A 19357-nucleotide genomic window follows, 5' to 3' on the forward strand; every position below is an offset into this window, starting at 1 on the left:
TTTGAGGAAATGTCTGTTGTTATTTTTATATTATTCAGGTTGTAGTGGTGTCTGATTTTGTGCGTCAATCATAATCTAAGTAACATTAAACGCATACATAAAACTAAGAAGTCTCCTTAAATGTGAACAGATCAGCAGTTATTTAACGTGGATAGTTTTTACAGATTATACTCGCATACTTTGACTAGTTTATTTAAATTTCTCTTTTAAAAATTATTCGATAATGCCAAATAAATGATTAACATGTGCATTGGGACAACCTCTCCATACTTTCCGTGACACTTTTAGCATTGCATTTGAAAATTCAAAATTTGCATAAATATTATACGGCTTACCCAGTAATAATAATAACAAATTTATGAAATTTTACTAGCTGATGGAGCGTAGCCTACTTAATTCCATAGTTCTGTCAGTTCACTTTGTACATTTTTAAATGCAGCATAATAACGAAATATTAATGAATTTGCAAACATTAGCAACTAATTAATTCTACACGCAATAACAAATTAGCTTATGTTCCTTCATATTTGTAGCTTTTAGCTTTTATACTCTGGTCGCAAAGTAAGCAAAGGTAGATTGAATTTTTGAATACATGAAGATAAAAGAAAAATTGTTGAAATTATCAAACTCTAAAATTCCATGCTAAACACATTTGTAAGGCAAGTACATTTGTTAGATAGTTTAGCTGATGATTTGTAGAATAATTCTATACGTTAAACAATTTAAAATTTGTGATATTCTTAAAATTTAAACGGAAACGCTTGTCTTTACAACGCTGCAACTGCATTTGACTGACACAAGGGCTCACAAAAGTTAGACAAAAGAATGAAGCAGAATAGCATAGAAACGCGTAAGTGTGGGTACGCAGCTTAGAGAATTATACAAAAGATAAAGTTGGACGCATTCGTTCAATGTGCTTTCAGAATTTCTATGCACTGCTTGTAGTTCGTATTAAGACGTTTGACTAAAGGTTTGCTGCATTACGTATCGCATTTGGTGCGGTTCGTTTAACTCGACTCGATGGGAAATTCCGGCTACAAATTACAACACTCGAAGCTGCTGCACGCGACACGAGACCTTAAGATAAACTCATTAATCATCAGGCAAGATGCTGCCGCCCCTGTAGTTGGCCCCTTGACATTTTCAAACGGCACACTCGAAGTTCAAGCGTAAAAATTATGAGAAATATGCAAAAATGGAAACAATGCCAGAGGCCACAGAGCCAGGCCAGGCCAGGCCAGAGCCGAGCAACACAGAGCAGAGCACTTTGTCAAAGAAAGTGGAAGCAAGAGAATGAGCGAGTCCATCAGTCAGTTGAGAAATGCAAACTTACAACTTGTGGCACAGGTTTGGGCAGTGGCAACAGCGCGTTGCAGAATGAAAATGGCGCCACTTACTTTAATTGCTGGCCCCGTTGCTGGGCATGGCAACAAAAGCTGCTCAACTGGGCAGCCAAGGGGATACGGGATACGGCATGCGGAGAGGGGAGTTGGCCACGGGAAAGCGTAGCACGTAGCATTGTTGCTTTGTGAAACACTGACGCGCGGCTCATGTAATTAAGGCGTCGCTTTCAACGCAACAATGCGACTGCAACTGGCGTTAAGCTCAGCAGCAGCAACAATAAGAAATAAGAGCGCTTCAGTTGAGATCGCACTGCTAGTAGATACCCTGTTTGCAGCTATAATATTCAATAAAAACTTTCTTAGCATATATACACTCAAACACACTCGTCCACACTCAGCGGCTGTTGCTCTGCCTCCCTCAGTTTCTGGCTTTTGTTTACCTAGACCCTCAAAAAGGTCGTGTCTTTCTTTTAAGATTGGCTTAAGGTTTCATGATTATCTATACATAATGATGTTGAGTTCTCGATCTTCTGGACTTCGCATGGATTGCTAATCGATATAAATCGATATGTTTCGCTTTGTATCGATTTGCAGTAATTGTATCAATTTGGAGAACTCGACTTTTAACAGTTTTGAATTATCGATAACTTGGAATAAGCATGAAGTGCACAACCTAACTTTACTGAATAAAAACCGGAAATTAAATTTCAATTTTTGGCTCTACAACTGGACGAAAGAATAATAAAATCCAAGTATCACCCAATCACTATTCCGAATTTAAATTCTCTGCTCTCATAGACTCAGTTCGCCGTATTGATCTAAAATATATAAATTACATGCTTCGTAAACAAATCGCTTTTTGCCTGTTACAAACATTGGCTTTGTTTTATTATAGCCCAACGATTTGTAACGTTTAGAGGGTGTGCAAAAAATCAACAACAGCAGCAGCAACAGCAACAGCCTTTTGTAACTGGACCTCAAGAGCGGCCAGCATCTTGATGCCAAAATGTGTCAGTAAAACTTTTTGAAGCTCAGCTGCTGCTGACTGAACTGACATTACTCTGTGTATGTGTAAGTGTGTGTGTGGGTGTGTGTATATTGTGTTGTGTGTGTACGAGTGTGTGCTGTGTTAGCACTTAATTGAACGCATTAACTCAAAAGCGGAAACCTGTGACCGCTGCTTATTGAATGCAGAAACCACGACTGGCAATTTCAAAAATGTGGCTGCCAGCCACAAAATGTTGCCTCTCATCGCATAATTGCTTTGCGCCATAGCTGCACAGTTACTCAACAGTTGACCATTGCGAAACTTGGCCATTTAGAGAGAGTTACACACAGCGACTGGGGAGTGGTGGCTGATAAATGTTTAAATGACTTGATATTGCAAAAAGTTTTCCACTTCGTGCTTAGCAAATTTCGCCATGTAAATTCATTAGAAACTTTAATTAATATTCAACAGCGGGCCGAAGCACATCGATTTGTGCAACATTGTTGCGAAAACTTTTGACGTATCGTTTGAACTAGCTAATAGCATATAAATTGACTTTTCGAGTGCCATCACGTGACGCATGCCTCATGGCCAGAGCTTGGTGCGTGTGTGTACCACAAATTAGTCTTGGCTACAGGAAAACGACAGGTAAATCATATTAAAGACGTTTATTTTCGTTTGATGGCTAAGGAATCGCTTGGACCAAAGTTTTTGCTTCATGTGTCGGTATAAAAGTGCTTCAAAAGTGTACCTAAAGCATTTAGTGCTTAAAAGGTATTTCTGCTATAAAAGCGAACATTTATGTAATAAATCAGTTGATTTTCACAATCACATTTGGTTTATTCCTGACTATACTAGGCAATAGTTATCTAATTGTATGTACTCTTGAATGCGGTTTAGAGAGATTTTAAAACTATATTAAAATAAATATTTTGTAGAATATAGAATTGTGTTTAAAATAGGTTAAAAATGGCTTGAAAATAGTTCAAATTATGTACAACATGACTTGTGTATAGTTAATATATATTATTTAAAGTTGATATTAGTATAAAAATAAAGAAGAGTACCTTCCTAAGGGAGTGCCCGACTTCTTCTGTCTCAAGTCAAGCATACTTTAAAGATTCAAGTTTCTAGCTCTTATAGGTTCAGATAGATAGATAGACGGTCATGGCGAGATCGACGCGGCTATTAATGCTGTCCGAGAATATATATACTTCATAGGGTCGAAAATGCTCTGTTCTGCCTTTTTTTTTAGTACAAAACCATTATATCCTTATTTCAATGGAGTCAGGTTATAAGAATAACGAACTACAACACTTGGTCAGGCTTAAAGACAATAAAAGCGCGCCTGATAATTAATTTTGCAACAACTCAAAGCGGCTTAAATTGTGGTTTTAACAAGGAGCTAATGTCGGAGTTTATTATCTGTGCTCATTTGCAATCTCTGCTTATTTAAAAGCAACGGCCTTTAGAAGGCTCAAGTGCGTTCCGCGTGTAATTTATTTTATTTTATTTAATTTTATTTTTCTTCTTTTCACTTTATCATAGCCGCTTACATTTTCGTTCAATTTAATGTTTGTTTTTCTCCTTTTGTTTTCCCTCGTTTTTTTTATTTACTTGTTTCAGCATCTCACAACTGACATTTCCAAGTCCTTGCAATCCATTCAATACAATTTAATTCCCATCTTTATTTATTTTCACTTCATCTCTGCGAGCTGCGCTTACCTTTTCAGCAGCTTCGAAGTGCCGATAAACGCATTTATTTATTTAATTTGTTTGTCTTAACCAAAGTGTCCTAGAAAAACAAAATCGTAAACGTGCATATGAGCATGAGTTTCTGCAACAGATTTAAATTGTCGTCCGTACCTCGAGCTCTGAGCCTTCCTTTGATCGATGTCTCGTTGCGCCGTGGTTTCGTTTTTTCTTTTCTTGCTACTCTGTCAACTAATCCAATTAGCAATGCCTCATTGGCCAATTGTTAAGGCAACAAATTTACGTTGGAAATCTTTAAATTTGTTAAAATTTTTAAATTAGCAGCTGGTCGAAAATGTGGCTTGCTTCATTAAGAGTTTATTACACATGAGGCGTATGGACAACTTTATTTGCAGGCACTGCAAAATCTAATACAATTATTTCTATGGGTGTGTGTCTGTGTTAGTGTGTGTGCATGTGTAGTGAAAATTGTTTTGTGGTTTTGGCGTGAAAATATGGCAAGTATTTTCTTAGCTTTGAAAAGCAATGAGCGCCACAACAAATCATTGTCTGTCTAAAATCGAAAAATAAATTGAAGTGATTTCTGTGGCTATCTCTGCGCTTGCCACTCGTTCGCTCTCTCTCTCTCTCTCTTCTCTGTCTCTCTCTCGTTCTCTCTGTGGTTGCTGACTTGTCCCTTGTGGCTTTTTTGACCACATCCGCAACTCCTTTTCGTCTGTGTCTGTGTGTGAGTGCTCGTGTTGTTATTCGTGTTGCTTCTTTAAAAATGGCTTTGAAATTTTTGTACTTTGCTTGAAACCAGCAGCCAAAAACAAAAAAGAAAAAAACCTTAAACCAAATGCCAAAACGTTAGACATGCAGTCATTCAGTCAGTCGGTCGTTGGATCGTTAACTGTGCTTGTTGTCAGACACACAGCTTGACATTTGTTTTTATACCCTTGCAGGGGGGATGATGACTTTATTATGAAATGTACAAAGACATCTAAAGCGTGTATATATACATAGCTTTGAACATAAAATAAAATAAGAGAATAATAAAATTATTCATTTCAAGCAATATTACTGTCTATATCTACAAAATCTCTTGGCAAAAATCTCAATTTTATTTGCTAGACTAACTCGGCAATTGCTTAACCTATTTAAGATGATCGCAAGAAATAGTTTGATTTAAGAGACAAAAACGACATGATTTAATCGGAACTTAGTTCTCAACAAAGAGCCCAAACTCGTGAAAATCTGTTGATTTTTTTACAGAGTTATGGGGGTGGGAAATTTAGACCTGCGTCTATATATAATATTGGAGGGTACCATTTTCACATGAATTTTGACCAAAAATGATGTTGCCAGATTTAGATGCCAAATTTATCTAGAGGCAAAACTACGAACAAAAAGTCATTCCCTATGAAAATCTGTTGATTTTTGACAGAGTTATGGGGGTGGGAATTTCCGACATATGTTTATATAGGATATTTATGGGTATAATTTTCACATGAATTTTGACCAAAAATGATGTTGCCAGATTTAGATGCCGAATTGATCTAGAGGCAAAACCATGATCAAAAAGTCATTCCTTATGAAAATCTGTTGATATTTGACAGAGTTATGGGGGTGGGAATTTTCGACCTATGTCTATATAGGATATTTAAGGGTATCATATTCACATGAATTTTGACCAAAAATGATGTTGCCAGATTTAGATGCCGAATTGATCTAGAGGTAAAACCATGATCAAAAAGTCATTCCTTATGAAAATCTGTTGATTTTTGACAGAGTTATGGGGGTGGGAATTTTCGACCTATGTCTATATAGGATACTTAAGGGTATAATTTTCACATGAATTTTGACCAAAAATGATGTTGCCAGATTTAGATGCCGAATTGATCTAGAGGCAAAACCATGAACAACCAGCCAAACCTCGTGCAAATCTGTTGATTTTTGACAGGGTTATGGGGGTGGGAATTTCCGACATATGTTTATATAGGATATTTATGGGTATAATTTTCACATGAATTTTGACCAAAAATGATGTTGCCAGATTTAGATGCCGAATTGATCTAGAGGCAAAACCATGATCAAAAAGTCATTCCTTATGAAAATCTGTTGATATTTGACAGAGTTATGGGGGTGGGAATTTTCGACCTATGTCTATATAGGATATTTAAGGGTATCATATTCACATGAATTTTGACCAAAAATGATGTTGCCAGATTTAGATGCCGAATTGATCTAGAGGTAAAACCATGATCAAAAAGTCATTCCTTATGAAAATCTGTTGATTTTTGACAGAGTTATGGGGGTGGGAATTTTCGACCTATGTCTATATAGGATACTTAAGGGTATCATTTTCACATGAATTTTGACCAAAAATGATGTTGCCAGATTTAGATGCCGAATTGATCTAGAGGCAAAACCATGAACAAAAAGTCATTCCTTATGAAAATCTGTTGATTTTTGACAGAGTTATGGGGGTGGGAGTTTTCGACCTATGTCTATATAGATTATTTAAGGGTATCATCTTCACATGAATTTTGACCGAAAATGATGTTGCCAGATTTAGATGCCGAATTGATCTAGAGGCAAAACCATGAACAAAAAGTCATTCCTTATGAAAATCTGTTGATTTTTGACAGAGTTATGGGGGTGGAAATTTTCGACCTATGTCTATATAGATTATTTAAGGGTATCATCTTCACATGAATTTTGACCAAAAATGATGTTGGCAGATTTAGATGCCGAATTGATCTAGAGGTAAAACCATGAACAAAAGTCATTCCTTATGAAAATCTGTTGATTTTTGACAGAGTTATGGGGGTGGGAATTTTCGACCTATGTCTATATAGGATATTTAAGGGTATCATTTTCACATGAATTTTGACCAAAAATGATGTTGCCAGATTTAGATGCCGAATTGATCTAGAGGCAAAACCATGAACAAAAAGTCATTCCTTATGAAAATCTGTTGATTTTTGACAGAGTTATTGGGGGTGGGAATTTTCGACCTATGTCTATATAAGATATTTAAGGGTATCATTTTCACATGAATTTTGACCGAAAATGATGTTGCCATATTTAGATGCCGAATTGATCTAGAGGCAAAACCATGAACAACCAGCCAAACCTCGTGCAAATCTGTTGATTTTTGACAGGGTTATGGGGGTGGGAATTTCCGACATATGTTTATATAGGATAGTTATGGGTATAATTTTCACATGAATTTTGACCAAAAATGATGTTGCCTGATTTAGATGCCGAATTGATCTAGAGGCAAAACCATGATCAAAAAGTCATTCCTTATGAAAATCTGTTGATATTTGACAGAGTTATGGGGGTGGGAATTTTCGACCTATGTCTATATAGGATATTTAAGGGTATCATATTCACATGAATTTTGACCAAAAATGATGTTGCCAGATTTAGATGCCGAATTGATCTAGAGGTAAAACCATGATCAAAAAGTCATTCCTTATGAAAATCTGTTGATTTTTGACAGAGTTATGGGGGTGGGAATTTTCGACCTATGTCTATATAGGATACTTAAGGGTATCATTTTCACATGAATTTTGACCAAAAATGATGTTGCCAGATTTAGATGCCGAATTGATCTAGAGGCAAAACCATGAACAAAAAGTCATTCCTTATGAAAATCTGTTGATATTTGACAGAGTTATGGGGGTGGGAATTTTCGACCTATGTCTATATAGGATATTTAAGGGTATCATTTTCACATAAATTTTGACCGAAAATGATGTTGCCAGATTTAGATGCCGAATTGATCTAGAGGCAAAACCATGAACAAAAAGTCATGCCTTATGAAAATCTGTTGATTTTTGACAGAGTTATGGGGGTGGGAGTTTTCGACCTATGTCTATATAGATTATTTAAGGGTATCATCTTCACATGAATTTTGACCGAAAATTATGTTGCCAGATTTAGATGCCGAATTGATCTAGAGGCAAAATTATGAACAAAAAGTCATGCCTTATGAAAATCTGTTGATTTTTGACAGAGTTATGGGGGTGGAAATTTTCGACCTATGTCTATATAGATTATTTAAGGGTATCATCTTCACATGAATTTTGACCAAAAATGATGTTGGCAGAATTAGATGCCGAATTGATCTAGAGGTAAAACCATGAACAAAAAGTCATTCCTTATGAAAATCTGTTGATTTTTGACAGAGTTATGGGGGTGGGAATTTTCGACCTATGTCTATATAGGATATTTAAGGGTATCATTTTCACATGAATTTTGACCAAAAATGATGTTGCCAGATTTAGATGCCGAATTGATCTAGAGGCAAAATTATGAACAAAAAGTCATGCCTTATGAAAATCTGTTGATTTTTGACAGAGTTATGGGGGTGGGAGTTTTCGACCTATGTCTATATAGGATATTTAAGGGTATCATATTCACATGAATTTTGACCAAAAATGATGTTGCCAGATTTAGATGCCGAATTGATCTAGAGGCAAAACCATGAACAAAAAGTCATTCCCTATAAAAATCTGTTGATTTTTGACAGAGTTATGGCGGTGGGAAATTTAGACCTGTGTCTATATAGGATATTTAAGGGTATCATTTTCACATGAATTTTGACCAAAAATGATGTTGCCAGATTTAGATGCCGAATTGATCTAGAGGTAAAACCATGATCAAAAAGTCATTCCTTATGAAAATCTGTTGATTTTTGACAGAGTTATGGGGGTGGGAATTTTCGACCTATGTCTATATAAGATATTTAAGGGTATCATTTTCACATAAATTTTGACCGAAAATGATGTTGCCAGATTTAGATGCCGAATTGATCTAGAGGCAAAACCATGAACAAAAAGTTAATCCCTTTGAAAATCTGTTGATTTTTGACAGAGTTATGGGGGTGGGAGTTTTCGACCTTTGTCTATATAGATTATTTAAGGGTATCATCTTCACATGAATTTTGACCGAAAATGATGTTGCCAGATTTAGATGCCGAATTGATCTAGAGGCAAAACCATGAACAAAAAGTTAATCCCTTTGAAAATCTGTTGATTTTTGACAGAGTTATGGGGGTGGGAATTTTCGACCTATGTCTATATAGGATACTTAAGGGTATCATTTTCACATGAATTTTGACCAAAAATGATGTTGCCAGATTTAGATGCCGAATTGATCTAGAGGCAAAACCATGAACAAAAAGTCATTCCTTATGAAAATCTGTTGATATTTGACAGAGTTATGGGGGTGGGAATTTTCGACCTATGTCTATATAGGATATTTAAGGGTATCATATTCAAATGAATTTTGACCAAAAATGATGTTGCCAGATTTAGATGCCGAATTGATCTAGAGGCAAAACCATGAACAAAAAGTCATTCCTTATGAAAATCTGTTGATATTTGACAGAGTTATGGGGGTGGGAATTTTCGACCTATGTCTATATAGGATATTTAAGGGTATCATATTCACATGAATTTTGACCAAAAATGATGTTGCCAGATTTAGATGCCGAATTGATCTAGAGGTAAAACCATGATCAAAAAGTCATTCCTTATGAAAATCTGTTGATTTTTGACAGAGTTATGGGGGTGGGAATTTTCGACCTATGTCTATATAAGATATTTAAGGGTATCATTTTCACATAAATTTTGACCGAAAATGATGTTGCCAGATTTAGATGCCGAATTGATCTAGAGGCAAAACCATGAACAAAAAGTCATGCCTTATGAAAATCTGTTGATTTTTGACAGAGTTATGGGGGTGGGAGTTTTCGACCTATGTCTATATAGATTATTTAAGGGTATCATCTTCACATGAATTTTGACCGAAAATGATGTTGCCAGATTTAGATGCCGAATTGATCTAGAGGCAAAACCATGAACAAAAAGTCATTCCTTATGAAAATCTGTTGATTTTTGACAGAGTTATGGTGGTGGGAATTTTCGACCTATGTCTATATAGGATATTTAAGGGTATCATTTTCACATGAATTTTGACCAAAAATGATGTTGCCAGATTTAGATGCCGAATTGATCTAGAGGCAAAACCATGAACAAAAAGTTAATCCCTTTGAAAATCTGTTGATTTTTGACAGAGTTATTGGGGGTGGGAATTTTCGACCTATGTCTATATAAGATATTTAAGGGTATCATTTTCACATGAATTTTGACCGAAAATGATGTTGCCATATTTAGATGCCGAATTGATCTAGAGGCAAAACCATGAACAACCAGCCAAACCTCGTGCAAATCTGTTGATTTTTGACAGGGTTATGGGGGTGGGAATTTCCGACATATGTTTATATAGGATAGTTATGGGTATAATTTTCACATGAATTTTGACCAAAAATGATGTTGCCTGATTTAGATGCCGAATTGATCTAGAGGCAAAACCATGATCAAAAAGTCATTCCTTATGAAAATCTGTTGATATTTGACAGAGTTATGGGGGTGGGAATTTTCGACCTATGTCTATATAGGATATTTAAGGGTATCATATTCACATGAATTTTGACCAAAAATGATGTTGCCAGATTTAGATGCCGAATTGATCTAGAGGTAAAACCATGATCAAAAAGTCATTCCTTATGAAAATCTGTTGATTTTTGACAGAGTTATGGGGGTGGGAATTTTCGACCTATGTCTATATAGGATACTTAAGGGTATCATTTTCACATGAATTTTGACCAAAAATGATGTTGCCAGATTTAGATACCGAATTGATCTAGAGGCAAAACCATGAACAAAAAGTCATTCCTTATGAAAATCTGTTGATATTTGACAGAGTTATGGGGGTGGGAATTTTCGACCTATGTCTATATAGGATATTTAAGGGTATCATTTTCACATAAATTTTGACCGAAAATGATGTTGCCAGATTTAGATGCCGAATTGATCTAGAGGCAAAACCATGAACAAAAAGTCATGCCTTATGAAAATCTGTTGATTTTTGACAGAGTTATGGGGGTGGGAGTTTTCGACCTATGTCTATATAGATTATTTAAGGGTATCATCTTCACATGAATTTTGACCTAAAATTATGTTGCCAGATTTAGATGCCGAATTGATCTAGAGGCAAAATTATGAACAAAAAGTCATGCCTTATGAAAATCTGTTGATTTTTGACAGAGTTATGGGGGTGGAAATTTTCGACCTATGTCTATATAGATTATTTAAGGGTATCATCTTCACATGAATTTTGACCAAAAATGATGTTGGCAGAATTAGATGCCGAATTGATCTAGAGGTAAAACCATGAACAAAAAGTCATTCCTTATGAAAATCTGTTGATTTTTGACAGAGTTATGGGGGTGGGAATTTTCGACCTATGTCTATATAGGATATTTAAGGGTATCATTTTCACATGAATTTTGACCAAAAATGATGTTGCCAGATTTAGATGCCGAATTGATCTAGAGGCAAAATTATGAACAAAAAGTCATGCCTTATGAAAATCTGTTGATTTTTGACAGAGTTATGGGGGTGGGAGTTTTCGACCTATGTCTATATAGGATATTTAAGGGTATCATATTCACATGAATTTTGACCAAAAATGATGTTGCCAGATTTAGATGCCGAATTGATCTAGAGGCAAAACCATGAACAAAAAGTCATTCCCTATAAAAATCTGTTGATTTTTGACAGAGTTATGGCGGTGGGAAATTTAGACCTGTGTCTATATAGGATATTTAAGGGTATCATTTTCACATGAATTTTGACCAAAAATGATGTTGCCAGATTTAGATGCCGAATTGATCTAGAGGTAAAACCATGATCAAAAAGTCATTCCTTATGAAAATCTGTTGATTTTTGACAGAGTTATGGGGGTGGGAATTTTCGACCTATGTCTATATAAGATATTTAAGGGTATCATTTTCACATAAATTTTGACCGAAAATGATGTTGCCAGATTTAGATGCCGAATTGATCTAGAGGCAAAACCATGAACAAAAAGTTAATCCCTTTGAAAATCTGTTGATTTTTGACAGAGTTATGGGGGTGGGAGTTTTCGACCTTTGTCTATATAGATTATTTAAGGGTATCATCTTCACATGAATTTTGACCGAAAATGATGTTGCCAGATTTAGATGCCGAATTGATCTAGAGGCAAAACCATGAACAAAAAGTTAATCCCTTTGAAAATCTGTTGATTTTTGACAGAGTTATGGGGGTGGGAATTTTCGACCTATGTCTATATAGGATACTTAAGGGTATCATTTTCACATGAATTTTGACCAAAAATGATGTTGCCAGATTTAGATGCCGAATTGATCTAGAGGCAAAACCATGAACAAAAAGTCATTCCTTATGAAAATCTGTTGATATTTGACAGAGTTATGGGGGTGGGAATTTTCGACCTATGTCTATATAGGATATTTAAGGGTATCATATTCAAATGAATTTTGACCAAAAATGATGTTGCCAGATTTAGATGCCGAATTGATCTAGAGGCAAAACCATGAACAAAAAGTCATTCCTTATGAAAATCTGTTGATATTTGACAGAGTTATGGGGGTGGGAATTTTCGACCTATGTCTATATAGGATATTTAAGGGTATCATATTCACATGAATTTTGACCAAAAATGATGTTGCCAGATTTAGATGCCGAATTGATCTAGAGGTAAAACCATGATCAAAAAGTCATTCCTTATGAAAATCTGTTGATTTTTGACAGAGTTATGGGGGTGGGAATTTTCGACCTATGTCTATATAAGATATTTAAGGGTATCATTTTCACATAAATTTTGACCGAAAATGATGTTGCCAGATTTAGATGCCGAATTGATCTAGAGGCAAAACCATGAACAAAAAGTCATGCCTTATGAAAATCTGTTGATTTTTGACAGAGTTATGGGGGTGGGAGTTTTCGACCTATGTCTATATAGATTATTTAAGGGTATCATCTTCACATGAATTTTGACCGAAAATGATGTTGCCAGATTTAGATGCCGAATTGATCTAGAGGCAAAACCATGAACAAAAAGTCATTCCTTATGAAAATCTGTTGATTTTTGACAGAGTTATGGTGGTGGGAATTTTCGACCTATGTCTATATAGGATATTTAAGGGTATCATTTTCACATGAATTTTGACCAAAAATGATGTTGCCAGATTTAGATGCCGAATTGATCTAGAGGCAAAACCATGAACAAAAAGTCATTCCTTATGAAAATCTGTTGATTTTTGACAGAGTTATGGGGGTGGGAATTTTCGACCTATGTCTATATAAGATATTTAAGGGTATCATTTTCACATGAATTTTGACCGAAAATGATGTTGCCATATTTAGATGCCGAATTGATCTAGAGGCAAAACCATGAACAAAAAGTCATTCCTTATGAAAATCTGTTGATATTTGACAGAGTTTTGGGGGTGGGAATTTTCGACCTATGTCTATATAGGATACTTAAGGGTATCATTTTCACATGAATTTTGACCAAAAATGATGTTGCCAGATTTAGATGCCGAATTGATCTAGAGGCAAAACCATGAACAAAAAGTCATGCCTTATGAAAATCTGTTGATTTTTGACAGAGTTATGGGGGTGGGAGTTTTCGACCTATGTCTATATAGATTATTTAAGGGTATCATCTTCACATGAATTTTGACCGAAAATGATGTTGCCAGATTTAGATGCCGAATTGATCTAGAGGCAAAACCATGAACAAAAAGTTAATCCCTTTGAAAATCTGTTGATTTTTGACAGAGTTATGGGGGTGGGAATTTTCGACCTATGTCTATATAGGATACTTAAGGGTATCATTTTCACATGAATTTTGACCAAAAATGATGTTGCCAGATTTAGATGCCGAATTGATCTAGAGGCAAAACCATGAACAAAAAGTCATTCCTTATGAAAATCTGTTGATATTTGACAGAGTTATGGGGGTGGGAATTTTCGACCTATGTCTATATAGGATATTTAAGGGTATCATATTCAAATGAATTTTGACCCAAAATGATGTTGCCAGATTTAGATGCCGAATTGATCTAGAGGCAAAACCATGAACAAAAAGTCATTCCCTATAAAAATCTGTTGATTTTTGACAGAGTTATGGCGGTGGGAAATTTAGACCTGTGTCTATATAGGATATTTAAGGGTATCATTTTCACATGAATTTTGACCAAAAATGATGTTGCCAGATTTAGATGCCGAATTGATCTAGAGGCAAAACCATGATCAAAAAGTCATTCTTTATGAAAATCTGTTGATTTTTGACAGAGTTATGGGGGTGGGAATTTTCGACCTATGTCTATATAGGATACTTAAGGGTATCATATTCACATGAATTTTGACCAAAAATGATGTTGCCAGATTTAGATGCCGAATTGATCTAGAGGCAAAACCATGAACAAAAAGTCATTCCCTATAAAAATCTGTTGATTTTTGACAGAGTTATGGGGGTGGGAATTTTCGACCTATGTCTATATAGGATACTTAAGGGTATCATTTTCACATGAATTTTGACCAAAAATGATGTTGCCAGATTTAGATGCCGAATTGATCCAGAGGCAAAACCATGAACAAAATGTCATTCCTTATGAAAATCTGTTGATATTTGACAGAGTTATGGGGGTGGGAATTTTCGACCTATGTCTATATAGGATATTTAAGGGTATCATTTTCACATGAATTTTGACCAAAAATGATGTTGCCAGATTTAGATGCCGAATTGATCCAGAGGCAAAACCATGAACAAAAAGTCATTCCTTATGAAAATCTGTTGATATTTGACAGAGTTATGGGGGTGGGAATTTTCGACCTATGTCTATATAGGATATTTAAGGGTATCATATTCAAATGAATTTTGACCAAAAATGATGTTGCCAGATTTAGATGCCGAATTGATCTAGAGGCAAAACCATGAACAAAAAGTCATGCCTTATGAAAATCTGTTGATTTTTGACAGAGTTATGGCGGTGGGAAATTCAGACCTGTGTCTATATAGGATATTTAAGGGTATCATTTTCACATGAATTTTGACCAAAAATGATGTTGCCAGATTTAGATGCCGAATTGATCTAGAGGCAAAACCATGATCAAAAAGTCATTCCTTATGAAAATCTGTTGATTTTTGACAGAGTTATGGGGGTGGGAATTTTCGACCTATGTCTATATAGGATATTTAAGGGTATCATTTTCACATAAATTTTGACCGAAAATGATGTTGCCAGATTTAGATGCCGAATTGATCTAGAGGCAAAACCATGAACAAAAAGTTAATCCCTTTGAAAATCTGTTGATTTTTGACAGAGTTATGGGGGTGGGAGTTTTCGACCTATGTCTATATAGATTATTTAAGGGTATCATCTTCACATGAATTTTGACCGAAAATGATGTTGCCAGATTTAGATGCCGAATTGATCTAGAGGCAAAACCATGAACAAAAAGTTAATCCCTTTGAAAATCTGTTGATTTTTGACAGAGTTATGGGGGTGGGAATTTTCGACCTATGTCTATATAGGATACTTAAGGGTATCATTTTCACATGAATTTTGACCAAAAATGATGCTGCCAGATTTAGATGCCGAATTGATCCAGAGGCAAAACCATGAACAAAAAGTCATTCCTTATGAAAATCTGTTGATTTTTGACAGAGTTATGGCGGTGGGAAATTTAGACCTGTGTCTATATAGGATATTTAAGGGTATCATTTTCACATGAATTTTGACCAAAAATGATGTTGCCAGATTTAGATGCCGAATTGATCTAGAGGCAAAACCATGAACAAAAAGTCATTCCCTATAAAAATCTGTTGATTTTTGACAGAGTTATGGCGGTGGGAAATTTAGACCTGTGTCTATATAGGATATTTAACGGTATCATTTTCACATGAATTTTGACCGAAAATGATGTTGCCAGATTTAGATGCCGAATTGATCTAGAGGCAAAACCATGAACAAAAAGTTAATCCCTTTGAAAATCTGTTGATTTTTGACAGAGTTATGGGGGTGGGAAATTTAGACCTGTGTCTATATAGGATATTTAAGGGTATCATTTTCACATGAATTTTGACCAAAAATGATGTTGCCAGATTTAGATGCCGAATTGATCTAGAGGTAAAACCATAAACAAAAAGTCATTCCTTATGAAAATCTGTTGATTTTTGACAGAGTTATGTGGGTGTGAATTTTCGACCTCTGACTATGTTAGATACCACGGTTAAAAAGCCGGCTGATATTTGACTAAGTTATGGGGGCGGGAAGTTTCGACCTATATCTATATATAAAGTAAATTTTCTATGGTAATTTTTACAAGAATAATGATGCTCATTTCATATGTCATATCAATCTTGGTTCTCAGCAAATAAGCTTTCAATACTAGAACCTTTTTTACAACAGATCGTTCCTATTGCAGCTATATATTTTGATATAGTAGTCTGAACCGACAGTGTTCTTTCCTTTGTCAGGGTTTTTCTTCGCAAATTTAAAGTTCAAATGCAGCTGCCGCGCGCTGTGGCAACGCATGGTGTTATATGAACGTATATATGTGACATTTTCTGTAAAAACAGCTGTTCCTGTTGTGTGCGTGTAAATGTGTGTGTGTTGTGTTCATAAATTCAATTTCGTAAATGGATACAGAGCAAACGCTTCTCGCGTTTTGTCACATGCAACGTGCAACGTGCAACGTGCAGCGTGCAATGTGTTGTTGCGGCAGCATCGCAAAGCTGCGACGCACAGCGACTGCGTCAGAGGTAGCCAAAGCCGAGTCCTGGTTTTTTGTTAACCGCCGCTCTGCCCGCACCCGCCCGCTTTCGACACGCCCCGCTGTGGCTGCTGCTTTGTCATGTCAACTATATATAATAAGTTTTGTCGCTTTGACTGCTGTCATTCAAAGGGCGAAAAGTTTGTCCAGCTGCAGTTTTCAGCTTTCCTTGGTTTCCGCTCTTTTCCCTTTTACATTTTCACCCAGCACGTAGCCTGTGTGGTCGGTCAAACGGCGCGTATGAGTAATCTACCCAGTGTATTTTACTTATCGATTTCCTGTTGTTCGTTGTTACCTCAACAATATCTATATTTAGATTGGCTTCTATAAGGCATCTGCACAAAATTGATTATTTATTAATCTGATATACTTTGGTTTGAATAACTCGATTTTTTAATTGGGCGTGCTTTCACATATTGTATTGCGATTGTCATCTACGGGCCCGATTTTATATTTACCCATTCAAATGGTGCACTCGAGTTTCTATTTATTCCCTTAACTGACAGTTTGACCGACAGCATATTAGTAGAAAATATTGTCTAGTGCAGATGAAAGCACTAATTGATAACATGCTCGCCATTGAAAGTGAAAATCCAATACAGATGTTTTTTTTATAAATTGAATAGTGGTTTTTCTCTACTGATTGAGATTACCCGAAAACTTAATACTACTACTATAATTACTCCTACTACGACCTTAACTTCTGATACTATTACTTCTACTTCTACTAGTACTACTACTAATTCATTTCTACTATTACTGCTACTATTATTACTACTCTTTCTAAAACTTTCGCTACGAATAATAAATAGCTTTAACTGCTTCTACTGCTTTATCTACTTATCTGTTTTAAATGTCTTTGTAAAAACTCGTATAGAAATTAAAAATTAATTCTCGTGTACCTAAATTTTACATTTATTTAACATGCTCTGCGAATATTTCCCCTGAGGCCGTGATTTCTTTTGGCAAATTGTCTAATTTAATTGTTTTAAGGATTTTCTCAAAGCTCTAAACAATTGAATTAGTTCAAGTGGACGCCATTTTGCATAACAGCTAACAAAATGGCTGCCCGGCTGCACGCACTTTATTGCGAGCAATGGCTGCGGCTGCTTCTGGGCGTTTATTGCATTCAGAAGACGCAACGGGCGTCATTTTGATGCGAATGCTCGGCGAATGCCCCGTATATCTTACTAAAAGAAATATTTCTCGTGCACTTTGGGGAACGTACTCGTATTGTGCCATTATGAGTGGCATTTTTTGCAGTGTTCCTTTTATGGCAATTCTAGCGGTTTTTTTTTTTATATTTGCGATAATTTCATTTGGCTGAAACAAGTATTTCCAAGTGGTTTTCAGTCTTCGGATGCAGTCGAGCGGCACAGTTGAGTCGGATGTGGAGGTGCACTTATTGGTTTGGCATACAAAATGAGACAAATATTTGATTTATTTACAGGACCAACAAAGCAAATAATGAATTTTTTAAAAGATCAACAACTACAGTCCAATTAAAATCAGCTTTAAGAAAGAAAAAACAACCAATTACCAAATACAACCACAAAAGGAAATTCAATTACAACTAAACAAACTGACCAAATATAAAAAACATAAATGTGCTGTGTAAAAATAAATAAATAAATAATTAAAACATGTAAATAAATGTAGAATTCTGTGTGCTTAATTCAACTGTGGACCAAACACAAAGCCAACGCCCAAAACAAAATCTATTTATATAAATATACCTAAATACAATTTGATAAATTCTTCTAAGCTGTTGCAACATCAATGTGAGACTTGTGCATAATTAAATAAACCTAAAAATTAACTAATTAGCCATATGCTCGATGTAGTTAATTATACATATACGTACATATAATATACATTATTTATTAGTATTACATTTAAGTGTACATATGACCACCAAAAATGGTACACGATTTGGTAAAAGCTTTAATTAGTACATAAGCCATAGACAAAACTTTACTCTTGGTGTCAATTGACCAAAGATTAGTGTAAATATATGAAACGATATTAAACAAACAACTGAAAGTGTAACTCTAGACTGTGCTTAAACATATTTCCGATAGAAAAAAAAAAAAAAAAAAACGGAGTAAAATTAAATAACCTAAACTAAAACAAATCAACTTAAGCTATTAAAGAATTTCAAAAAAGCATTTAACTCAACTTAAACGTCGTCAGGTAACACAAAAATAAATGTGACAATCCGTTTGGGAGCTGCTATGAAAATGATTGCTACACATATGATAAATGTAATGTGTGCTTTGCCTGCGTCTGTGTTGTGTTGTATAGTGTAATTGTTAGTTAAATATAGTGTGTTGCGACCATCTCTCTCTATCTCTCTCTCTCTCGCTCTGTCTATCTGTCTGTCTGTCTCAATTTTCCTACGACTCTTCATGCAACATGAGCAGCAACAACAATAATAATAATAACAACAACAATAACAATAATAATAATAATGACAGTCCTATAACAATTACACGCAACTACAAGTTAGTTGGTTGGTTTTCTCAAGTAAGTTTTCTTTATTTTTGTGCAGAATTGTTTTTTTTTTATTTTTAATTTTAATATATGTATTACGCAATTCGCATGCACAGTGTAAACTGTCACCATTTGCT

General features: G+C 35.3%; 1 protein-coding gene across 17 annotated transcripts in view; it reads left to right on the forward strand.

The window, feature by feature from the left end:
- Positions 1–19357, forward strand: part of SLO2 (slowpoke 2) — a 156946-nt gene that overhangs the window by 79228 nt on the left and 58361 nt on the right. For 2 of the 17 annotated variants that reach the window (XM_032435909.2, XM_032435918.2), the window contains exon 2: positions 18178–19253. The exons of 13 other annotated variants lie outside the window; for them this stretch is intronic. In XM_032435909.2, coding sequence (XP_032291800.1) covers positions 19143–19253 — 111 coding nt within the window. In that variant the 5' untranslated portion in view covers positions 18178–19142. The remainder of the gene's footprint in view (positions 1–18177; positions 19254–19357) is intronic. 2 more of the 17 variants (XM_032435912.2, XM_032435920.2) reach the window with 1 other exon arrangement.

Source organism: Drosophila virilis, chromosome 5 (assembly GCF_030788295.1).
Source record: "Drosophila virilis strain 15010-1051.87 chromosome 5, Dvir_AGI_RSII-ME, whole genome shotgun sequence".
Classification (NCBI taxonomy): domain Eukaryota; kingdom Metazoa; phylum Arthropoda; class Insecta; order Diptera; family Drosophilidae; genus Drosophila; species Drosophila virilis.